Source organism: Heterocephalus glaber, unplaced genomic scaffold (assembly GCF_053883595.1).
Source record: "Heterocephalus glaber isolate CG9 unplaced genomic scaffold, H.glaber_assembly_v1.0 deba00001608, whole genome shotgun sequence".
Taxonomy (NCBI): domain Eukaryota; kingdom Metazoa; phylum Chordata; class Mammalia; order Rodentia; family Bathyergidae; genus Heterocephalus; species Heterocephalus glaber.
Window position 1 is genome coordinate 40,323,300 of NW_028258379.1, and position 25,908 is coordinate 40,349,207.

A 25,908-nucleotide genomic window follows, 5' to 3' on the forward strand; every position below is an offset into this window, starting at 1 on the left:
CCAATAAAATTAATTTTTAAAAAAAGGAACAAAAGGAACAGGTCTGTAATCAACCACACCCCTCCCAGTCCGCAGCCACCCGCCCCTCCGGTCCACACGCAGCAGGTGCAGGTGCGCGTGCACATGACCACTCCGCAAGCTCATGGGTGCAGCGCTAGACAGACTGTTCCGCACATGGGCGCCTCCCTGGCAGGATGGGAGAGTCCCAGCGGGGGCAGCGCGCGCCTTCATCCCTGAGGGCTGTGGAACACTCCACAGGGCTGTCCAGGGCAGGCAGTGAGGTTGTTCCCAACAGGAACATTCAGTGGCTCACCCTGTGTACACATCATTTTGTGTATCCAACACAGTGCAAGAGTCGCAGAAGAGAGAGCTGGGGGGAGGCTCCATGCTTTTTAAAAAGCTACGGGCAGGGGCCGGGGATTTAGCTCAGTGGTTCTGCCGCCTGCCTCGCAAGCGCAAGGATCCGAGTTTGATCTCTGGTACCAAAAAAAAAAAAAAAAAGCTACGGTCAAAACACCCACTATGGAAGCTTCCAGCGGAGAGCCCAGCAGTGCTGAGCAGTGCTTGTTCTCAGCACTTGGTCAACACAGTGCTATTAAAGTGCTCATCTTGCCACCTTGACAGGTGAAACACAGCATCTCTAGTGCACGCATCCCTGCATTTCCTCTATGAGTGAGGCTGAGCATCTTCTCATATGGCCAGGACCATGGACACTGCACTGCCTTTTCTATGAACTGTGTGTGCACATTTTCCTAGTCAGCTCCTTTTTCTCTTACCATTTTTTAGGAGTCTATACGTGGAGACAGAAGCAGACTTCTGCAATACGAGTGACCTATGCTGTTTCCCAGTTCCGAACCTGCCTTTTGGCTTTGCTTAGGATGGTTCTGGCCATGCCTGTAGTTTTTATGGTTTAATGCTACCCTTAGAAAAGTGTAGTGCAGTGTAAAAAGTATCTTGCAGAATGTTTTTCTAATCATTCCATGGTTTTATTTTTTTAACAATTAGTACATCCTTATATAGTGATTATGCTCCTCATGGGGAGGCGGTGCATGGACATAACACATCTGAGTTCTTTTCTCAGTCCCTTACCTTCCTCCCCTGTCCTCCCTCCATCTCTTGGTCTCTTCCCATCTGAAACAAATCCATCTCCCTACTTCCTATGATCTACTGCTTTGTTCTGAGACAGGGTCTCGTTGTGTAGTTCAGGCTTGTCTTGAACTATGCTGGCCTTGAATTTGTAGTAATCCTCCTGCCTCAATCTTCCATGTGCTGGAAGATACCTGTATGCTACCATGCTTGTCTTGCTCTTTATATGTATTTTTGTTTTCTCCTTTAAGAGAAACTATGCCTTTTTTTTTTTTTTTGAGACAGTCTTGCTCTGTCATTCAGGCTGCCTTGAATTCACTTTGTAGCCCAGGCTGGCCTCAAACTCCCAGCCATCCTCCTGCCTCAGCTTCCTGAGTGCTGGAATTACTGGCCTGAGCCACTATGCCCAGCTAAAAACTATGCAATATTTAAGCCTGTGTGTGTGATTTTATTTTATTTAACATTATGGCTGTATTTATTATAAGATCTAGACATCTGACCTATCCAATAATCCCTTTACAGAGCAAGTCTTTTCCTATGTCCCAGTGTTTTGTCTGAGAAGGAAGCAAGGGTTGGTGCCTAAAGACAGGAGCAGAATCCAAATCACAGCAGCAGAGTCAAAGAACCACGATGCGCTTTCTAACTGCTTGTGAATGAAGGGGAAAAGGTGAATAATTCACTTTGGTATATATTCTAATTTTTCTTAAATTAACTGGAATAGCAATCATTTTCAAGTGAGAAAGAAAACATTTGTCTACCTTGTTCACTGCTCTCAGTTGGGGAGTCCTCATGTCTCAGGAAAAACTTCACTTCTTCCCTCCGAGGCCCCCACTTCTGCAGGTGCTCATACATCATGTGCTCGAAGGGTATGGGGCGCTCTGGAAAAGACCACACCATACTCACTCAGAACAACACAAGCCCAGCCAAAAGTAAAAATAAAGACAGACAGATGTACACAAGCACACACATGTATGTACATATTAGAATTCAAGGACACTCCAAGCACTGAGTTTTAATTTCAATGAATAAAAGCAGAAATAGGAATGGGAAATAATTAGGCAACATACAAATACAAAAAGTACACATAAAAGAAATTTGCAACATGTTACAGGAAATGATGAAAACATGCCTTTTACCATATTAACATATCACAGAGTGACGTGTTTCCATTCTGCAAAGAAAGAAAACAAACTCCCTAAAATGTTACACAGCAATCAGGTTTGAAAGGCTGACCAGACCCCTTCCTGGCAGTTCAGGAAGTACTGCTGTGAATGTCTGCCCCACTTGGACAGACCAGAGCTCACCAAGTCAATAATAATTAAATTAAAATTTTAATGAAAACTTCCATACAGTCAAGTATTATTAAAGCCAAGCTAACTAACAGAGCCTCTTTACCAATTATTTAAGAACACTGGCACAGCTGTTGAAATGTAAAGCAACTTTATGTTTATACTGCACTCTACTTCCCTTGTCTGTGACCTGTGTCAGGCACTGAATCGGGTTTAAAATCTGCATTATTTGCCCCTTCCTTAGTTGTTTGCAGCTCTTCATATTCTGGACAGTAATCCTCGATTGGCTACATACATTGACCACAGACTTGTCTTTTAAATTTCTTGGTACAGTGTTTTTTGTACAATAGTTTAAAATTTTAAATGTATCATGTCTTGGCCTTTTGGCTAAGATCAAGTGCAAAATTTTAAATGTAAGCAGTTATCAATCTTCTCCAATTTCAGTTTTTTGTTTCTTTTGTTTTCTGAGACAAGGTCTCTCTCTGTTGCCTAGGATGGTCTTAAATTTCAGGGCTTGAGCTCATCTGGCCTCAAGGCGCCTCCCCAGTAGTGGGACTGGGACTATAGGTTTGCTGGCTAGTTTGAGTTTTTTGTACAATAAATACTTATGTACTCCAAGGTAAAAAAGACAGTATTCTTTTTTGTTCTTGCTATAAATTTAAAAGTTTCACCATTCACTGACCTTAGGGGCTTCATTTCTATCTATGGAATGAGGATCTGATTTTATTTGTTCCTACTTTAATAAGCAATTGTCCCAGCACCATTTATGGGGCAGTTTATCCTTTCTCCAGACACATAAGCGTGCCCTCTGACATGGATCAGGGTTCCGAACCATGTCCTACTCCGTTAGCTCTTAGTCCATCCTCACGCTAACAGCTGCAGCCCTAATCACTGCTGTACAGGACGCCTTCCGATGTGGCAGTCAGGCTCCCTAAAAAGCCTGAGTTTCCAAAATGTCTCAGCATTTCCTAACCCTCTGCTCTTTTTTTTTTTTGGTACTGGGGATCAAACTCGGGTCCTTACGCTTGCAAGGCAGGAGGCAGAATCACTGAGCTGAATCCCCAGGCCCCTCTGCTCTTTCTACATGAAGTTTAGGGACAGCTTAGCAACGTCTTTTTTTTTTTGGTACTGGGGATCGAACTCGGGACCTTGAGCTTGCAAGGCAGGCAATGGAACCACTGAGCTTAATCCCTGGCCCAGCAGTGTCTTTTTTTAAAGGTACAATTTTGACCAAAACAATATTTATTTATTAGTAAATATAGGGAGACCTGATCTCTTTGTGATTTTGGGTTTTTCAGGCCATGAACATCATTTGCTTCCATTTTTTTCACTTGTTTTTTTCCATTTGTTTCACCCTGTGTTCTTCACTGATGTTTTGAAGTTTCACCACAAAGGTCTGTACATAGTAATTTATTTCTCTGAACTTTGTACATTTTGAGTTTCACATGCATAATCTTTAAAAAAATTATTTTGGAATAACTTTAGATTGACCGAAGGTTGCTCAGACAGCATAGAAAGTTCCTTTATATTCTTCACCCACTTTCCCTTAACACTAATATCCTACATATGTGTTTTTGTCTTGAGACAGGGTCTCTCCATGTAGTTCAAGCTGGCCTTGAACTCACTATGTACCCCAGGCTGGCCTCCAACTCAAGGGCAGCCTCCTGGCTCAGCCTTCCAAGTGCTGCGATTACAGATGTGCACTGCCATGCCTGGCCAGAAAAAGTATTTTTATCAAAACTAAACAATTTACACTGGTATGTCACTGTTAATTAAATCTCAAGCTTTATGTGAATGTCACATGATTTTCACTAATGTCCCCTTTGTGTTCCAGGATCTGAACTAGGAAAACCACACTGCACTGCACTGTCATATCTCCCTGCCCTCCTCTGGCCTATAATAGTTTTTCACTCCTTGTTTTTATGACCATGACAACTGTGAGAACTGCCTCTCATTTGGGTCTGTCTGATGTTTTCTGCACAGTGAGACTGAGGTCAGAGGTGCTGGGAAGAAACTGGAGGTGAGGCCCTTTCACTCCTCACTACACTGCATCCACAAGGCCCGCACCATCTTGACCACCCTGGTGGTGCCAACCCCCTTGCACGCGGAGCAGGCTCTGCCAAGCCTTTCCTCCAGAAAGTTACATCATCCTCTTCCCTTCTCTCTTCTCAGGAAGCAAGTCACTAACCCCAGCCCCCTGTGGGGATGGGAATGCTCTCCCTCCTGGAGGGGGTGTTTCTACACATGTTCTTCCAAGTTCTTCTGCTAGCAAGACTTGTTCCTTCCCACGGTACATGTATTCATTTAAGCATTTATATCAGGATGGACTCAAATATGTATGGCTGTGCTCCGTGTTCTAAACTAGTATGTGTCACTCTGCTAATTAAACTGTTCCAGTTTAGCCACTGGCAGCTTTTCCACGTTAGCGCCTGTGTGCCTCCATGACACCCTCGACCTTTTATTGTTGAGAACTTTCTTATCACCAGCATCATATGATGCTCCAAGCATATACTGCTTATCCTATAGTTTTTAAAATTGTTATTTACTATACATTTCCCATTGATGACTACTGGTATACTCCTATACTTGGAACATGACCTGTTAAACTTAATGAGTTCATCTGCAAGTCTGTGTGTGCAAGTGTGTGCGTGTACATGCTTGTGTGTGTGGTGCTGGGGATGGAACCCAGAAATGTTAGGCAAGCACTCCACCACCAAACTACCCCTAAAGCCCCTATCTATAGGTTTTGGTTTTTTGTTGTTCTTGTTTTGTTTGCGGTACTGGGACTGACCCCAGGGCCTTTGCACTGAGCTACATCCCCACCTTTTTTTTTTTTTTTCTGAGACAGGGTCTCACTAAGTCACTCAGTTGCCCAGGCTGAGCTTACACTTGTGATCCTCCTGCCTCAGCCTCCCAGTGTGCTGTGATTATAGGTGTGTGCCACCACATCTAGCTATCTACAGGATTTTGTCGACAAAAATAATGTCAAATAACTATGAATGGTTTCAGCTCTTCCTTTCCAATTTCTTACTCCTGTTCCTTATCTTGCTGCACTGACTAGAACCCTGAAGCACAATGTTGACCAGAAACTGATTATGCATCCTCCTCTTCCGGCCTTTAGTCCATGCGCTTCTGTAGTTCCCGCCAAGTGTGAGTTCTGCTGAAGGTTTTTAAACGCACTCATTTATTTAAGGAAGTTCTCTTATATGCCAGTTTGCTAGTAATTACTATCATGAAAGACTTTCAGTTGCCTTACACTCAAATGATAATGTGCTCTTTGCTCTAAAGCAGCCTATTAAAAGATTTGAGTTGGAATTCTGAATTCTAGGAACAGACTTGATTTTTCAATATGCTGCTAAAATGGACTTGCTGGTATCTTATTTAGGATTTTTACATCTACATTCAAAGTAAGGTTGGCCTATACTTTTTTGTGCTTTCTTTTTTTAAAGACAGGGTTTCGTTATGTAGTGCAGGCTGGCCTTGAATTCACTTTGTAGCCCAGGCTGGCCTCTAACTTGGATCCTCCTGCTGCAGTTTCCCAAGTGTGCTCCCACACTAGGCTTTTCTCATATTCTTGTTCAGTGTTTGTGTAGAAATTATACTGGCCTCATAATGAATTTAGTAGTTTTCTCTTTTTTCTATTCTCTGAGAAAATTCATATATAATGTAGTGATCATCTATTCTTGAAGGTGCTGTAAAAACTGCCTATAGAACCATATGGATCTGGAGTCCTTGAGGGCAGGAAGGATCACAGATTCCATTCATTTTTTTTTTTTTTTTTTCGGAACCGGAGATCGAACTCGGGTCCTTGCACTTGTACAGCAGGTGGTGAAACCACTGAACTAAATTCCTGGCCCTCCATTCATTTTTTGCAATTCATTTTATATGTTCAAGTTTCTTTGCTCTTTTCTCATTCTGAGCAAAGGCAATATTCTTGGTCTGTTTTCTTTTCAAAAGATTTATCACTTACCAACATACTTCACAGTTAATTTACCACTTGGCATCTGTATCTCTCCACTAGAATGTAAGCTCCATGGGACACAAATCCTACTCCTTAGTCGACTAATATACCCCAAGGACCAAATCCCTGCCTGGCAGAGAGTAAGCATCTAATGAATGTTGATGAATCTTGGTAATTTCCATGTATTTTTATCTTATACAATTTATTGAGAAGTTATTCATAGCATCATTTTTAAAATTCTACTATCCCTATAGTTAGGCCCTTTTTACTTATCTGTGCCTTTTTTTCTGCTTAACCTCAAATCTTTATCTATTTAGTCTATTTATTTTAATTACTGCAAGTAAACACCTTTAGTTTTATTGCTTCTCACATTTCTTTCATTTCTGCTTTAGTATTTATTTCCTTTCTCCCATTCTTTTTAGGTTTTTTTTTCTAGCTTCTTGAGTTAAGTACTTTAAGTTATTTTTTTAATAAGTGTATTTAAGCAATAAATTTACTCCAAGTACCATTTTAGCTGCAACATACACACTTTATACACAGGATGTGAGCCATGTGACAGGTTTTGTACATTATGCTTCCTTAATCCTTAATAATTCATGGTGTTGGGGCCAGGGATTTAGCTCAGTGGTTTTGCCGCCTGCTGCACAAGTGCAAGGACCCGAGTTCGATCCGCGGTACAAAAACAAAAACAAACAAAAAAATTCATGGTGTATTTTCTGAAGGAAATTCTCTTATATAACTGCAATGCAGTTATGAAATTCAAGGAATGTAATTGATATAATACATTCAATGATGTAACCCAGGCCAAAGCACATGTGGCCTTTTTCTTTTTTGCCCTTTCTGAGCTCCTTTTACCTCCCTCTCATCCTAGAACCATTTTTTTGTTCATGACTTTCAATAAACATAGCTGCTTTTCTCTCACCACTGGTGTACACCTTACAGTGATTCACTTGTCATACACAAGAGCTTGGGGTCTATCTGTCAGATCCACCACGCCATTATGAATGGATAAACTAAATGTGATACAGACCATGACTCAGTCATAAAAGAATGAAGAATGATACATGCTACAAAATGGAAGAACCCCCAAAACATGCCAAGTGAGAGGAGTTAGACGAAAAAGGCCACATGTTGCATGACCCCACTGTAACGGTAACAGGCACATGGCCAGCAGCAGCACAGGACAGCAGCTGCCAGGGGCCAGGGAAGGAGGGCACTCAGGTGCAGACAGCATGGCAACTGCACCACCAACACTGAACAGTACACTGCAACATGGTGACTCTGACACCGTGTGACTTTTATCCCAATTTAAAGAACAGGAGGAAGAATACCACCAAGCCCAAGGGTTAGGAAAACACCTGGCCCTGCTGCAGAACAAATCTGTTTTTCTTCCTTTTAACACATATTTATGGTTGGGTGATAGACTCTTCCACCGACTCTTTGGCTCAGTCTGAGAACTTGATGTTGAGACAAGAAAGAAAACTGTGACCTGCAGTCTAATCACACTTTCAAGGTGTGATACTGCTCTGCTCCTCGGTGAGTTCTACATTTCCATGAAGAAAATCCTCCACTTACAGGAATGCAACACACACGGTACTGTGGACTGCAGCCAAGCTCTGTCTTACTGAGCAAAGACTAAGGGCAAGGAAAGCAATGGTTTCATCTTAGTTGAAAGCAAAATCCAGGTGTGCTTAGCTCATTCAACTCAGAACTGAATTATATGTACAGAAAAAGAATCACAAGCTTAACTTTAAAGAAAGGAATTTTGGGCCAGGGTTTAGCTCAGTGGTTTCGCTGCCTGCCTTAAGGACCCGAGTTCGATCTGATCCCCGGTACCACAAAGAGAGGGCAGGGGAGGGGAGAAGAGAAAAGAATTTCAAGCCAGGCATGGTGGTACACATAACCCTAACACTATGGGAGGCTAGGCAAGAGGATCACAGGTTTTAGCCTAGCCTAAAAAAAACTGAAAAGAAAAAAGAATGGCACCAACCCAAGGACTCACATCAGGTAGATAAGCATTCACTCATAAGTAGCCATGGACTGTAGGGCTACACTCCTCACACTAAGTTACTTACAGGTGTGGTGGTGCACACCTAAAATCTCAGCACGCAGGAGGCTGAGGCAGGAGGATCGTTGCAAAAGTTCAAGGCCAGAACTGCACAGAGAGACCTTATCTCAAAAAACAAAACGAAACAAAACACTTTAAACTACACAACTTCTTTTTTGTGTGTGTGGTACCAGAGATCGAACTCAGGACCTTGTGCTTGCGAGGAAGGCACCGGAACCACTGAGCTAAATCCCCGGCCCAAAACAAAACTTTATACAAAAATTGTACTGCCTTCCAAGCTAAGTAAAAGAAGAGGAGGAAGCAGATAAGGAATTAAAAATAACAAAGAGTACACGTGCTTAGGGTCTAAAGAAAAATAATGGAATGATCAAGTTCTGTACTGGTCCCTAGAAAACCCTAGTTACAGTGACTAGCTGCCTCCCTCCTGTAGCTATTGTCAGACTCAAAAGTGAGGCTTGTCCTCTTATTGATGGTTTAGTAAGAATCCAATGTTGATCAAAGTCAAGTTTTACTCAGTATCCTCTTAAAGACTTTACTCTGACCTTTTTTTTTTGTACCTGGGATCGAACTTGGGACCTTGCACTTGTAGGGCAGGCGGAACGACTGAGCTAAATCCCGGGCCCCTTTACTCTGACTTTTAAGGTTTAAAAGCAAAGGACTTTGGGAAAAAATATTGGCAAGTCATATACCTGATAAGGGACTGAAACCCATAACACATAAAGAACCCTTACAATACAATAGAATGGCAATTAATAACATTAATTAAGTGGGCAAAGAATGTGAATAGATCTTTGTCTAGGAAGGTACAAATGACCAATAACCAGATGAAAAGAAGCTCAATCAACATCATTAGTGATCACAGAAATACAAACCCTAACCACACTGAGATGGCACTTCACACCCAGCAGGATGACTGAAAGCTAACAGACTACATCAAGTGTTGGCAAGAACAAGGAGAAAATGGAACCCTCACGCACTGCTTCTGGGAATGTAAGATGGATCAACTTCCTGGAAAATAGTCTGGTAGACAGAATCACCACATGACCCAGCAATTCTTACTCCTAGGAATATAGCTGAGAGATAGGAAAATACACATCCACCCAAAAACTTGTACATGAGAGTTCACAGCAGCATCATGCATGATAGTCAAAAATGTAAACAACTTCAATGTCCATCACCAACTGTCCAATTGATGAATGGATAAAATATAGTACACTCATACAATAGAATACTACTGGCATCAAAAAGCAAAGAACTGCTGATAAATGGAAGTTCAAGATAGATGAATTTCAAAAAACATTAAGAAAAAGAACAACAACAACAAAAAAAAGGAACGAAAGAAGGGCCAGTGATACAGTGCCTGTCTCACAAGCACAAGGTCCTGAGTTCGATCCCTGGTACCAGTACCACAAAAAGAAGAAAGAAAAAGAAGCCAAGTCAGGTGTGGTGGCACACACCAATAATCCCACCCCTTCCGAGCCAGAGACAGGAGGACTGCTGTGAGTTCAAGGCCATCCTAGGCTACATAGTGCATTTGAGGTCAGGCTGAACTAGTGAAACCTTGTTGCCAAAAAAATAAAAAATAAGCAGCAGCAGCCAGTCAAAAGGACTACATATTGTATGATTCCATTCATGTGAAATGTCTGCAATAGACAAATCAAAATAGATTAATGGTTACCTATGGATGAAGAGAAAGTGGAGTCACTGCTAATGAATATGGGGTTTCTGGGGTGAGGAAAATTATCTAGAATTGTGATGCTTGACAATACTTGTGTATACTAAGACCACTGAATTGTACACTTTGAATGGATGAATTGTATGGATGCAAATTTTTATCTCAATAAATGTTTAAAAAAAAGCTTGAAGGGCTGGGGATTTAGCTCAGTGGTTCTGCCACCTGCCTCAAAAGGGCAAGGTCCCAAGTTCGATCTCAGGTACCAAAAAAAAAGAAAAAAAGAAAAGCCTGAAGACTCATCTCTGAGCATCCTGTTGACACTTCCATTTGGATATCTATCTTACTATCACCTCAAACTCAACATGTTCCAATGGATCATTCTCTTACTGTCAAACCCAGACCCTTAATGCCACACTATCTTCAGGTGTACTTCCTCTAAGTATTATTTTCAGAATGTCATACCCTATTTAAAATCTTCACAAACTCCTTTCTATGTATCAAGCAAAGGCAACATACCTTGGTGGTGCTGAAGGCCTTGTGTGAGGTGGTCATTACTTTCTTACAAATACCATTGTGTAGAATCCTATCCCCATGTGATACAATTGTCTTTTACTGCAATTACTCAATTCCTTATTATCACTGATAACCAAGAGTCAGAAGCAATATTTTCCATTTGACAAGTGGTGAATTATACGTAGTCATCTTTACAGACTCATACATACCATTTCCCCTCCACACTTCAGCTAAATGGCAACCGCCTTCTCCAGGTTCCTTGCAAAATTCTACAACATCTCGACAGGTTGTTTCCGGTGTTATAGGAACGTCTGTTAAAATCTGTTCATTGTTGCTCAAGAACACGGTTAATATCATCTATAAGAGAAAAGATTAAAACTAAAATTTAGATTCCTTACTGTGAAAAGATTAATCTATATATTTAAGGTGATCCCTCCAACATTTCCTGTCCCAAACCCCTACAGGATTAGTTTTTAGAAATAGATAAGCTGATTCTAAACTTCTTGTGAAAGAAAGAAAAGTAAGATAAGTCGGGAAAAATTCTCAGAGGAGTGTTTGAAAAGAACCAACACAACAGATGCTGTGCAGCCTCAAAACCATATCACAGCGGGAGGCAGTTGGAGCAATGGGCAAACTGATTTCCCACAACCAGAGCCAATTCTATCCAAAAAGATGAGAAATGACAGCAGAGCCTCCTCAAAATCAAGGAAGGAAAAGGACTACACAATGAATGATGTTTGAGCAACTAAAACACTCATCTAGGAAAAAAGAACTAGATTCATCCCATACATCTTGCACTAGCAGAAGTTCCTAAAAGATCAACTATTCAGATACAAATCATAAACCCAAAATCCTAAATAAAACCTAGGTTAATTCCCTTTGATAACACCGGTGTACACAAGCCCTTTCCAACTATGACTCAAAAAACCATGCCAGGTGTGGCAGTGCACGCCTATAACCCAGCACTCAGCAGGCTGCTGCAGGAGGCTCCCAAGTTCAAACCCCACCCGGGCAATCTGAGACTATGTTACAAAATTTCAAATGATGATGGTGATGACGGAGCTAGGATGTAGCTCAGTCAGTGTCAGGATGCCCACGGGATTGATCCCCCGTACTAAAATAAAAAACAAATGGAGCCGGAACGGCGAGTCGGTGGCACTAGTCTAGTTTGAGCATATGTGGGAACGCGGTGTGCGAGCTGGGGTTGAAGGCAAGAGCCAGGGTGAGAGCTGGTCTGTGCCAGCTGCGTGGGCCTTGGGCTGACCCGCCCCTTCGGGTAGGCGTGGGGCTGGCGGGCTTCGAGATGGACACTCCCCCCATCTCAGGCTCGGACTCGGATTCTGATGATTCTCTAGCCACGGACAGAGAGTTGCAGGATGCATTTTCCTGCGGACTCCTGAAGCCAGGCCTCAATGTCATGCTCAAGGGGCCGAAGAAGGCCATGAACAACATGAATGGCCTGAAGTAGTGTTTGGTCGAATTCAAGCGGAGTCTAGAATGGGTTGAAATGTTACCCTGGGTCCTGTGCCGGTCGTCAGTGGACCTGAGCCAACACCTCAGAACAAGGACCCGAAAGCTGTTAAACCAGAAGACAACTTCCAGTGGGAAATGAGTTCCTACCGCCAGGCTCAGGCAGCAGTGCTTGCAGTATTACCACGCCTCCACCAGCTCAAAGTCCCTACCAAGCGGCCCACTGATTATTTTGCGGAAATGGCCAAGTCGGATCAGCAAAAGATTCGACAGAAGCTACAGACTAAACAAGCTGCCATGGAGAAGTCTGAAAAGGCTAAGTAACTGCGAGGACTTAGGAAATATGGACAGAAGGTGCAAACAGAGGTTCTTCAGAAGAGGCAGCAGGACAAATCACATATGATGACTGCCATTAAGAAATATCAAAAAGGCTTCTCTGATAAATTGGATTTCCTTGAGGGAGATCAGAAACCTGTTGCCCGGGGCACAAAGGCAGGAACTAAAGGCCAGCAGATGAAGAAAGGGCCCAGTGCCAAAAGACAATATAAAAACCAGAAATTTGGCTTTGGGGGGAAGAAGAAAGGCTCCAAGTGGAACACTCGTGAGAGCCATGATGCTGCATCCAGCTTCTGGGCCAAGACAGCACATGGGAAAGGCCTCAAGAGGCCTGGAAAGAAAGGATCAAATAAGAGACCTGGAAAACGAACAAGAGAGATGATGAACAGAACCCGTTAAACAACATCTCTTTTAATGAAGAACAGGGAAAAAAAGGATGAAGACATGGAACTTCACAGTACAATTGGACCTTATCTTTTATTATTTTTCATTTTTTTATTGGAAAAAATTATTTTAATAAATTTAAAAAATTATTCACAAAATAAAAAACAAAAACAACGAAATTCTACCACGTTGAAGATTTTAAAACATTACATTGGAAGACTTTTTAAATCACATCCATAAATTACAATTTAAACCAAAGATGTTCTTTAATAAGAAAGTATTACGAAGTATTTCTATTTAATATTTTATCAAAAATGAGAAAACAAAACTCATGTGTTCCAAAATTCTCCTCGCCCTTAACATCTCTGCTGTAGACTAAATGTAATTTTAGTTAATTGTTAAATTTTTTTCTTAAGAATGCCCTAAATGCCTACATTTTGAAATTGTTACTATTGATGGTCAGATTTTACATGAACTGTTTTGAACGGGTTTCCTTCTGCCGACAAACTCCCCTCACGCCAACCTAGCCTCCACTAGTGCCGGGCCAATTTTGAAACATAAATCAAGTCATTCCCTTGCTTAGAATACTCAGGACTTGGCCAGGGATTTAGCTCAGTGGTTCCACCGCCTGCCTCACAAGCGCAAGGACCCAAGTTCGCAAGGACCCAAGTTCGATCCCCAGTACCAAAATAAATAAATAAAATAAAATAAAATACTCAGGACTCCCCACGCCCTGATAGCAGCCCTTCCCAAAACACTCTCGATGGTACCTAAACAGCAAACAGGCTTCTTTCCTCTTGCATCTAATGTACTAATGTTCATCTGAAGAGGATCTCGTGAGTTCTGGATTTCCAGAATGCACTCAGAGAAAACCTAGACACTAGACTCCCAGGCTTCCAGGCCTCATTTCCTCAGTTCCAACGGAGTTCTCACTGGCCACCTTCCCTCTAATCATTTCTGCTTCCTGTTTGCCCATAAACTCCTATTTCACTCTTCAAAACTCAGCTCCCAGCTCTCATCTCTGCACAAACCCTCTTTTTCCTTCCTCTCTCCAGGGATGCTAGAGTAGGCTCCTTCCTCTGAGAGCCAGTAATTGTTCCCCTACCTTCCTTACATCATTTCAGTGAGCACTAACATGTTTCCCTCCCCTAAGCAGACTATGCCTTCCAGGCAATTTGCTGTTGAATCTTGCATTTCCTGTTGCCTGCACAGTAGCTGCACAAGGTGTACACAATAAAATCCAGCTGACTTCACACATAACACAAACACAGAACTCCCATGATGCCCTAGCGCTGAGAAAATATATACACACATAATACCAGCCTGTTCAATAAACAAGCAACATAAACATGTTTTTCTCTTAGTGCTGGTGATTGAGCCCAGGGCCTCGGGCATGCTAAGCACATGCTCTACCACTGAGTTACATCCCTGCCCCTTTTTATTTTGAGGGTTCCCTACACTGCCCAGGCTGCTCTTAAACATTTGATGCTCCTGCCTCAGCCTCCTGAGTGGTTGGTATTACAGGGGGCACCACCACACTCAGCTTTTAAAAGTAGAGCTCTTTATGAACACAATGTCAGAATGGAGGGTGGCAATACACTATTTTGGAGCACTTCCTGAATTACCAAAACTTTTCAGCTGATGGATGTGTTCAGTAAAAGAGAGGGAGAGAAGAAGCGGAACAGTAGGGTTGTAAGTCTGAATACTTTTTTTTTTTCTTATTTTTGGTACCGGGGATTGAGCTCGGGACCTTGCACTTGCGATGCAGGTGGCAACACCACTGTGCTAAATCCCCGGCCCTCTGAACACATTTTTAAAAGCTAAGAGCTACCAAATAACTTTTACAAAAGTCACTAAACATTACTTCATTTTTAATGTTCTATTTCATAGTCTTTAATAAACCAATCTTTCCTAATTCTAGCAAAATTTACTTTCTCTAATCTCTATTATTCAAAACCAAGTGCATTACAATTGTGACAGACTTAAAACCGCTCAAGATGAATCCCCTGGTACTGCCCTGGATGGCACGTGTCCCTAAAGCACCACCTGAAAGGAAGCTGAAAGATTCTCCAGCACAAACACCACACTGCATTGATCTGGGAGCAGTTTCTGCGTATATTCTATCACCTCTGAAGTCACAATGCATCTCATCATCAATGGCAGACAGTTCAATGGGTAATGTTACTTTTTCTTTAATAACATATACAAAACAGAGGAAACCCAATAGGACTAGGGAACAGAAGAAAACAGATAAAGGAAAAAAGAAAATTACATGTATCCCTCCTAAGAGACCAATACGTTGAAAAAGAAAGTTGTGGCTAACTACAGCTAGGAAAACAAACTGTGCCTGCCGTAAGAAAGTGCATGATGCCCACTCCGTGCCCTCCCACAGGTGCTCCTCTGCCCATGCACCACCGTCCCCACCCGACCCCTCTGAGACAGTGCCTCCCCTCCCACCTTCCTCTAAGGGACTGGAGCTATTTGCTGTTCCACGGGCTTACACTAAGTTGTCAGTTTTCTTAACTTCATCCTCTACTTAAAGAGTGTCTGTGACTCACAAGAGTGAGCTGTGACCCATTACCCTGTCTTGAAATCATCTAAGTATGTCTCGTCCGTGTCTTTTTTAATGCAAAAAAGTGGGACAAACTCAGAACTACAACGCACTGAGGGCAAGCCTCGGGCTCTCTCCCTAGCTTGGTGCCTGAGTACGACGTTAGACACTGCAATGATCAGAAATGAAGGGTGCAAGTCAGAGGGAGGCAGTCAGCTGCATCCAAAAAGACATCCCCTGGCCCTTGGTTTCAAGGGGATTCGAGCTGTGTAAGAAAACTGACTGGAATAGAATAATCACTAATTTAAGTGACCTTCAAAAACTTCTGCAAATGGTTTTTATTTATTTATTTATTTATTTATTTATTTTTGCAAATGGTTTTTAAATGATGTTCTTGGTACAAATTAAGAATGTACTAGCCATTAAAAAGTAGGCACTTGGGGCTGGGGATTTAGCTCAGTGGTTTCGCCGCCTGCTGCACAAGCGCAAGGACCCGAGTTCGATCCCCGGTACCAAGAAAACAAACAAACAAAAAAGTAGGCACTATCCTATAAGCAGAAAGACAGTAACACACACTGACAAGGATGTGGAGAAGTGGAAGCCTAGGCACCATCGGTGAAGATGACAATGGGTGGCCACCTCCAGCCACAGCTCGACAGCCTCTCACACGTGACACGGCCCTGCAACCTCCTCCTAGCACCTGCCCCAAAGAAGAACCTACGTCCACATAAAAGTACCGCACATAAATGTTCACAATAGCCACAAAGAGGAAACTCAAATACCCATCAACTGACACAAATAGAACCTGGCATAACCTACAACGCAACGCTATTGAGTAACACAAAGTAATAGAGTATTGGCGTGTGGCATAATGAACTTGGACGAACTGTGAACACATTACCGAGTAAAAGAGGTCAGACACCAAAGGAAACACATATTGTAAGACTGAATTAATATAAAATATCAAAAACTAGCCAAATCTATTGAGACAGATGAGCGACTGCTTGGGGCTGGGGTGGGTGGACAGGGACTGTGAACAGAGACACAGTCTCTCTGGGGTGACAGAGATGGCGGTGATGGTTACACAACTCTAAGTTCACTAAAGATCATCAAACTGTTCAGCTGGGTGAGGCAAATGTGATGGCATAGGAAGTATGCCTGAAGAGATGGAGGGAGAGGGGAGTGAGGGGAAGGGAGGGGACCTAAAAAGGATTAGGATGCATTAAGTACATGTGTCAACCCATGCTGAATATAATCACTGTGACTGCAAACAAGCACAAATAAAAATAAAGATTCGAAAGGAAAAAAATTATACCTCAAAAAGCTGCTTTTAAGAAATGGGATCTCTAAGCCTTCCAGAAAAGGAAACAGGAAACTACTTACACCGTCCAAGCTGCCGGGGAGGGGAACCCAGGGGTCCTCTGGCTCTGCCTGGATGGCGCTGTGCCTCTGGAAGCTGCTCCCTCTCCCATCTCGGGTCTTGCTGAGTGTCACACTCTTGTCTTTTTTTTGGTAACGGGGATCGAACTCAGGAACTTGTGCTGGTGAGGCAGGTAAGGTGCCACTGAGCTCCATCCCTGGTCCGAGTGTCATACTCTTAGGACAGTGGCCCTCAGACTCTGCTAGGCCCGGCCCAGCCCAGCCTTTTGCTTCCCAGCTCACCTGTACCATCTGCTGCTACCTCCTGGGGAAAGGGGAGTCCAGGATAACAAAGCACAATAATAATCAGGGCACAGTAAGATGCTAAAAGCCACCCCAAACCCTAACAGCTTGTGATAGCTCACTTGACAGCAAGTTGCTCATAAACACCACAGAAAGGGTGGAACAGAGGCACAGCAGGAAGACCTGAGATTTCCAGTGAGCCACGTGCCCTGTGTCCCTCCTTCCAGTCCCATGGGTCACAGCTCTGCTCAGTTAACACCTCAGAAACATCAGGACTGCAGGAAGAGCTGGGCAATGCACCTCCTCTCACACCCCGACTCAGCCTCTGGGAGGCACCCGGAAGGCTCACCTAGCCACGGAGGGCAGGGCCCCAGCTCCTCTCTCAGGGGTGCCATGACCAGCACATGGCCCTGACTTCAAAAAGGACCCAGGAGCCAACTACTGCCCCCACTACCAACCTAGACCGAGGCACCATCACTGCTCCATCAGGATGGGGAGCAACCCGACTGGCCTGTTTCCACACCTGCCCTGAAGATACATCACTTGGTTTAAAACCCTCCTATGAGTTCTTCTCTGAGAATAATTCCAAGGTCCAAGTCCTAACTACCGTCCACAAGGCCCCATGTAACCTGCAACATACACCCACGGCCCCCTAGCACCATTTACCACACTCTTCCTTCCCTTGTTCCACACGTTGACCATTTCACTCTTCCTCTAGCAGAATGAGCTGCTCCTGCCTCAGGGCCTTTGCACTTGCTGCCCTTGGGCAGACCACTCAGCTCAGCTCCTCATATGGCAGTATGGCTCTCTTCCTTCAGCATCCTATCAGGGACATGTTCCCTAACCAACCTATGCAAGACAGCATCTTTCTATCATCCTGCCCTCTGGCCCTGCACACTCACTTCCAGCTGACTCACACAGTCCTTTGCTCAGCCTGTGTGGCCTGAACCCAGAACACAGGCTCCCCAGGAGCAAGCATTCCCGCCAGCCCACCTCTCTAACACCAGCACCCGGCATGGGTGCTCAGTGAACTCCTCAGTGGAGACCTCTGGGTCGTGAAGGCTAAGCTGGTCGTCTGCCTCTTCAGCCCCAAGGTCCCTGCGCCAAAAGATGGCAAGCATTTTACCCCGTTTGCTGGGTTAGTCTACCTTACAGAGAGGAAAGTCATGGACAAAAATGTCAGTGGGCAAGTCAGGAGCCCCGAACAAGACAGACTGCAGTCACATCTACAGAGCCCTCAGCTGTCCCTCGCCAAAGCCTCTCCTCCTTCCACAAGGTGGCACTGCAGGGTAAGGGGGGTGGATTCCCACGTGCTGCAACTTGGGGAAAGGGAACTAACTCTACAGAGGTGTAATCTAGTAAGACCATATTAAGTTCAGTTTCCACAATTAGAATCTGTACTGTTTTGAAAAGGAAATAGAATTGACCTTCTATAGAAGAGTGATAAAAAAAACTGTAAATACGGCTGGGGATTTAGCTCAGTGGTTTCGCTGCCTGCTGCGCAAGCCCAAAGACCCAAGTTCGATCCCCGGTACCAAAAAAAAAAAAAAAAATTGTAAATAGCCAGACAAATTGGTGCACACCTGTAACACCAGCACTCGGGAGGCTGAGGCAGGAGGGGCTGCTGGGACTTCAAGGCCAGCCTGGGATATATGGTGAGTTCAAGGCCAACCTGAACTACACAGCAGGCCCTGTCTCAAAAAACAAAACAAAAAATGTTTTTCTTCTAAATTGAGAAGTAGTAAAAAAAAAAAAAATGAATTGAGAAGTAGTGCTGGGCATGGTGGTAAATGCCTGCAATTCCAGCTATGTGGGATGCTCTGATGTTACTAAATACCACGCTCTCCTTACAGTATCAAAGTCACAGGGAGGAAGATCATAATTTCAAGGCCAGTCTGGACAATAACAAGATCCTGACTCAAAAGAGAAAAAAAAAAAAGGAGAGAAGAGGAGAGGGTTAAGGGAGAAGAGGAGGGCTGGGGATTTAGCTCAGTGTCGCTGTGCCTGCCTGGCAAGCTCGAGGTCCTGAGTTCAATTCCTGGTACCAAAAAGGGCATGGGGAGGCCTGGTGATATAATTCAGTGCTCCGTAGATCCAATCCCAAGTACCACAAAAATAGAAAAATGAATGGAAAACTTCAGACTGCAAACACCATATCTGACGCTCAAGAACTGTATTCAAGCTGGGCATGGTGGTGCCTATCTGGAATCCCAGCAGTAGGGAGGCTGAAGGAGGAGGATCACCAAGTTCGAGGTGAGCGTAGGCTACATAGTGAGTTCAAAGCCAGCCTGAGCTACAGAGCAACACCTTGTCTCACCAAAACAGAAACAAAAAACTGTATCAAAAATGAGCCTTCAAAACTGATGGAGAAGTGGCCAGGGATTTAGCTCAGTGGTTTCGCCGCCTGACCTGCAAGTGCAAGGACCTGAGTTCGATCTCCGGTACCAAAAAAAACCAAAAAACTGATGGAGAAGTAAAGACTTTCCATGACAAAGAAATCCTAAGGAAACACATGACCACTAAACCAGTGTTGCAGAAAATATTTAAGGAGTCCTAGACAGAGATGGGGGCTACCAGAACCAAAGGTCCCAAAAGGAAAGAAGGCATCTAACTGGGAGTGTAATTAAACAAAGCGGGGAGGGACCAGCAATGGAAAAACAATGCAATGACACAATTCAGAAAATGCCTTACAATAGTAACTCTCCATCAGTGGTCTCAACTCCCCAGTCAACTGATGCAGACTGGCAGACAGGATTAAAAACAAGATCCTACAGGAGACACACCCATCTAAAGGAGCCACACAGACTGAAAGCAACAGGACAGAAACAATGCTCCATTCAACCAAGCCCCAAACAAGCAAGAGTAGCTGCCTTATTTTCAGACACAGTGGACTTCAAGCTAAAACTGATCAGAAGAGACAGCGATGGCCACTAAATAACTTGGAAAGAGTGAGTTCAACAGGAGGGTTAACAGTCGGGAACACCCTGCACTCAACTTCACAGTATAAAACCCACTAGGGTCAGAAGGACAGAGAGGTACCAATACAGGCATGGGGCGGGGGGGGGGGGTTCGATACTCCACTCTCACACGTAAACAGGCCAATCAGACAAAAACGCAGAAACGTCAAGAGTTCAACCACACCGCTGAACAAACAGACTTAACAGATACCTACCTCTACCTACAGAGTGGGGGGTTTTCTTGTTGATTTTTTTTTTTGGTACTGGGGATCAAACTCGGGACCTTGTGCTTGCGAGGCAGGCAGCAGAACCACTGAGCTAAATCCCTGGCCCCCCTACAGAGTGTTTTATCCAACAGCAGAATACACTTTTTTCTCAACAATACATGGAACAGTCTTTTTTCTAAAACAGACTATATCTAGGCCACAGAGCATACTTAAATAAATATAAAAGAATTGAAATAATCCTCTGGATACCATCAGATCATACCAGAAAAAACTGGGAAACCAACAGCAAAAGAAACCACAGAAACTACACAAACATGGGAAATTAAACAATATGCTAAAGAATGATCAATGAATCAAAGGAAATCAGGGAAGAAATAAAGATCCTAGAATCAAATGGGAATGGAAGTTCAACATACCAAAACCTATGGAACAAAATAAGGGCAGTTCGCTGGGGATTTAGCTCAGTGGTTCCACTGCCTGCCTCTCAAGCACAAGGACCCAAGTTCGATCCTCAGCACCAAAAAAAAAAAAAATCCTAGCAAAATAAGGGCAGTTCTAAAAAGGAAGGTTAGCTGGGAATGTAGCTGCAAGCGCAAGGTCCTGAGTTCAATCCCTGGTATGGAGAGAAAAAAACAAAGTAAAAGGGAAGGTTAGCGCTGTGAATATACACATGAAAAAATAGAGCGCCAACTAAATAACCTAACAATGCTTCTCAAGGTGCTAGAAAGACAAGTACAGCCCAAATCTGAAGCTAATGGAAGAAAAAAAATTATAAAGATCAGAGAGGAAATTAATGAAATTAAGACTAAAAAGCCCTGGATGTGGTGGCACAGGCCTGTAATCCCAGTACTCAGGAGGCTGAGGCAGGAGGATAGCTGCAAGTTCAAAGCCAACCTGGGCTACATAGAGAGTTCAAGGCCAATCTGAAATACACAGGTGAGAACTTGTCTCAAACAAAACAAAACAAAACAAAAAAAGTAAAAAGCAATATAAAGGATCAATGAATCAAGGTGGTTTTCAGAAAGGATGAGGAAGGGGTCTGGGAATAGGGGAGACAAGAGGAGGAGGGGAAGAGGAAGTAAAAACAATCGAGACGCAATGATGCAATATGTACATGCACCAATTCCCCCATGATGAACGTATTTACTATACACAGCAAATATATACTAATAAAAAGGTGAGAGGCCAGGCATGGTGGCGTACACTTGTCTCCAAAAAAAAAAAAAAAAAAAGAGGAAAAAAAACCTAGAACAGTATTATTTAGTTTAAATCACTATTTCATTTGCTTTCAAAATTTAACATTAAAAATATATTCCAGGGGCCGAGGATTTAGCTCAGTGGTTTCGCTGCCTGCTGCACAAGCACAAGGACCTGAGTTTGATCCCCAGAACCAAAAAAAAAACAAACATATATATATATATATATATATATATATTCCATCAAAAAACAAAACAAACAAAAAATACATTCCGTCCTATAAAAATTCCCTCTGACCAATGTGAAATGGCCAAATAGGATTATACATTATTCCATGCAATACAAAATAGACATCTCAGGTTCCCTTCTCCTTATTCATTTAGCTCCTTCGGAATATGAAGACATGCATTTTGAGAGATTCATCTAAAACCCTGTAAAAATGCAAAATTCACAAAGCTTTCTGTAATGCCTACCTGTATTGTGACTATGAGGTATGAACTGATACGACCAAACTATCCATTAACTTAAAGAGTATTCTAGAACAGAAAGAGGAAGTGTACGTTCTGGCATCACTGCTCATCAGCAGTGGGGTCTCTGCCTGGAATGATAGTCACTTCATTGACATCATGCACACGAATGCCCCGGAAGCAGAACAATCACTGAACTGCAAATTGTAAGCTATGACCTACCAGTGGCTTTGAAATCAGTTTATCAGGACCAGTTCGTTGTGGGGGTGTTTCTGTTTCTTTTTGTTGTTGTTGTTTTTTTTTTGGTACCGGGGATCGAACTCGGTCCTTGAGCTTGAGTAGCAGGCGGCGAAACCACTGAGCTAAATCCCCAGCCCTCTTTTTGTTTTTTGAGACAGGCTCTCATTATGTAGTTCAGGGTGACCTGAACTTACTATGTAGCCCTGGCTGGCCTCAAACTCGCAACGATCCTCCTGCCTCACCATCCTGAGTGCTGGGGTTACAGGCATGCACTATCATGCCCAGTGGGACCAATTCATTTTTTAATGGAATAAAATAGTTTTATAAAACAGCATTAAGAGAATAAAAAAGTCAAGAGTCAGACTGGAAGAAGATATCTGCAAAATATATATTTCATAAAGACCTATATTCTAAGTGTACAAAAAACTTAAATGACACAGTAACTCAATTTGTGAAATGCACAAACGATCTGGATGAACATCTGACTGAGGACACATACAGTTGACAAGAATATGTAAAGATGTTCACCATTGGAGGTCACATAGGAAACTCTATTAGAACAAAATGAATTACACCTATTTTTTTGGTACCGGGGATGGAACTCAGGACCTTGCGCTTGTGAGGCAGGCATGGTGCCACTAAATCCCAGGAGAAATACCATTATTCACCTGCTAGAAGGCCCCAAATCTAAAACAGTGCCACAAAAATGCTCGTGAGGATGTGGAACAACAGAAAATGACTGATGTGAACACAAAATGCTAAGCCACTTTGGAAGACAGCTTGATGGCTTCATACAAAACTAAGTATATTTTACCATGAGATCCAGCAACAGCACTCCACAGTATTTACCCAGAGGAGCTGAAAACTTAAGTCCATACAGAAACCTGCATATAAATGTTTGTAACAGCTTTATCCATAATTGCCAAAGGATGGAAGCAACCAAGATCTTTAGCAGGTGAAGGGATAAATGAAGTGTGGCAATCAGAGAACAGAATATTATGCAGCAATAAAAAATAAGCCATCAAATCACAGAAAGACAGAGGCCATAGTTGCATGCTGCTAGGTGAAAGAACCAATCTAGAAATGTTCCATCCGGTCTCCAACCCTACGAGAAAGCAAAATGATGGCGACAAAATGTTACCGGCTCCCAGGGTTAAGAGGGCTTCCTGGGCAGAGCGTGACACCACTCTGTATGGCACCACAATCTTCGCACATTTGTCAAAATCCACAGAATGGCTGAGCGTGGTGGCCCACACCTGTAATCCCAGCACTCAGTACACTGAGGCAGGTGGATTGCCTGAGTTCCAGACCAGCCTGAGCTACACGGTGAGTTTAAGACCACTCTGAACTATAAAGGAAGGCCCTGTCTCAAAAAAGTCTCAAAATTTTAAAAAACTGCATATGGTAAGAGCACGTAGACATCTGACTACATATACAGAAGGAATACATGTGTGAGTGTACATGTAAGGATGGAGTCATCTTGTAAAAGATGTTTCTTTTTTCCCCTTTTCTTTTTCTTTAAGGTTTTTTATTTTTATTTTTTGGTACCAGGGATCAAACTCGGGACTATCTTTAAGGTTTTTAAAGACAGGGTCTCACTATGTAGTTCAGGCTGATCCTCCTGCCTCTATCTCCCAAGTGCTAGGATTATAGGCGTGCACCACCACGCCTGGCAAAAGGTATTTCTTCATGTAGGTCATAGTCCAAAAAGTTTGAAAAACACTATGAGGGTCTCATGAAACGCAACAGACTTCCATGAAACTGAAAAGTCCTTGCACTAGGTAAAAGTCACTTCCATCACTATTTTGCAGTGCTTATTGCTAGGCACAGTGACATGTACTTTATACATTTTCAATCCCACACTCCTTTGTGAGACAGGCACTATCCTTCATTTCACAGATTAGGGAAAGAGGCTTGGAGAGGGGAAGTAACCTGTCCAAGGCCACTGAGCTAATAAGTACCACTGCACTGCCAAGACTTAACCCCAGTCTGTCTGACTCTAAAGCTTCTACTCTGAGTCACTACTCAAAATTACTTCAAAATAAAGACAGCAAAAACTTTAGTAATACCTCCCTGACTATAACATACTCTCATTATTTAATAACTTCTCAATTAACCAAGTTATATAAAAAGTATCAAGTGCAAAGTGAGAACTTTTTTCATCTAATCATTCTATAAGGGAACCAGACCAAAAAGAATCATGGCAACTTTTTCCTTATTCAACTATAAAAACATTTGACTAGAATGTTCTACTCAAGTTTGCTCTTTCTTCCCTTCTTCCCTTGCCCCTCCCTTCCTTCCGGGTCTTGCTATAACATTGCCCAAGCTGGCCCCAAACTGTGATGCTCCCACCTTAGCCTTCTGAGTAGCTGGGATCACACGGTTGAGCCAGGATGCCCAGCTCCACATGTTTTTTTTCTTCTTCTTCTTTTGAAACAGGATCTTACTGTGTAGTTCAGACTGTCCTTCTTGAACTACGTAGCCCAGGCTGGCCTCAAACTCAAGGTGATCCTTCTGCCTCAGCCCCCAAGGCTGGGATTACAGGTGTGTGACCCCAAGCTTAGCTCCACATGTATTTTTAAAAACACATATATCCACTCCTACTCATATGCAGTGAGAGAACTAAAACTGTATCTTCACACAAAAATCTTGCATACAGAGCACTACTCATAATAATCAAAAAGTGGAAACAAGCCACACATGGTAGTGAAAACCTATGCTCTCAAGCTACTTGGGAGGCTGAACAAGGAGGATCTAAAGTTTGAGGTCAACATAAACAGCTTGGCAAGACCTTGTCTCCAATAAAATTTTAAAGGAAGGGAGGTTGGGGATAGAGCTCAACGGTAGAGCACTAGGCTAGTATGCACCAGGACCCAAGTTCAATCCCCAGTGTGGAACAAAAAAAAAAAAAAAAAAAAAGAGGTGAAAACCCAAACTCATGAATGGTGAGCACAGTGTGGCATCTTCACACAGTGGGATGTAGTAGCAGCCAGGTATGGTGGCGCACACCTGTAATCCAAGCATTCCAAGAGGCTGAGGAAAGGGGATAGAAAGTTTGAGCCCAGGCTGGGAAACTTAGGGAGACCTTCTCTCTAAATACTGACCAGGTTTTTTTTGTTGTTTTTTTGTGGTGTTTTTTTGGTACTAGGGATCAAACTCAGGACCTTGCACTTGTGAGGCAGGCACGGTGCCACTGAGCTAAATCCCCAGCCTCAAAATAAAAAAGAGTAAGCTGGGTGTGGTGGCACAAGCCTGTGATCCCAGCACTCAGGAGGCTGAGGCAGAAGGATTGCTACAAGTTCAAGGCCAGCCTGGGCTACATAGTGAGTTCAGGAAGAGCCTGAACTACAAGGGAGACCCTGCCTCAAAAAAAACACAAAACCAATCAATCAATCAATCAATCAATAAAATAAGAGAAAGGGCTAGGGATGTAGCTCAGTGTGAAGGCTCTGGGTTCAACCCCCACTACCACCAAAAAAAGGGAGGGGCTGCAAAGGAAAGCAGTGAAGGCTGTAGTGCAGATGAACCCTGAAACATTACACTCTGAGAGGAGTCAGATGCATGCCCGAATGACCCATGGACAGACAGGAAAGCCCACCACAAGCACACCCAGGGAGACAGGAGCTGGAAGGGAAAGGTGGAGAGTGACGCCAATGAACGGAGTTTCTTGTGAGCTAAAGAAAATACTTTACATTAGAGATGGTGGTGTTTGCACAACTCTGTGACTGTTCTAAAAACCACTAAAGTGTACACTTTGAAAGGGTGAATTATACGGTATGCAAATTACATACCAGTAAAATTATTACCAAAAATTTAGCTCTGCCA

General features: G+C 43.1%; 1 protein-coding gene and 1 pseudogene across 6 annotated transcripts in view; one reads left to right on the forward strand and one right to left on the reverse strand.

Annotated features, from left to right (window-relative positions):
• The window catches only part of Ppp1r13b (protein phosphatase 1 regulatory subunit 13B), an 83,726-nt gene that overhangs the window by 37,417 nt on the left and 20,401 nt on the right, over positions 1 to 25,908 (reverse strand). For 3 of the 6 annotated variants that reach the window (XM_004836881.4, XM_087195154.1, XM_021243781.2), the window contains 2 exons: positions 10,802 to 10,949; positions 1,845 to 1,964 (listed from right to left, as the gene is read on the reverse strand). In XM_004836881.4, coding sequence (XP_004836938.1) covers positions 1,845 to 1,964; positions 10,802 to 10,949 — 268 coding nt within the window. Of the gene's footprint in view, positions 1 to 1,844; positions 1,965 to 10,801; positions 10,950 to 16,716; positions 18,406 to 25,908 lie in introns of those variants that run through there. The other 3 variants (XR_002389081.2, XM_021243772.2, XM_004836880.4) reach the window with 3 other exon arrangements.
• Positions 11,829 to 12,839, forward strand: LOC106007709 (putative rRNA-processing protein EBP2 pseudogene; annotated as a pseudogene).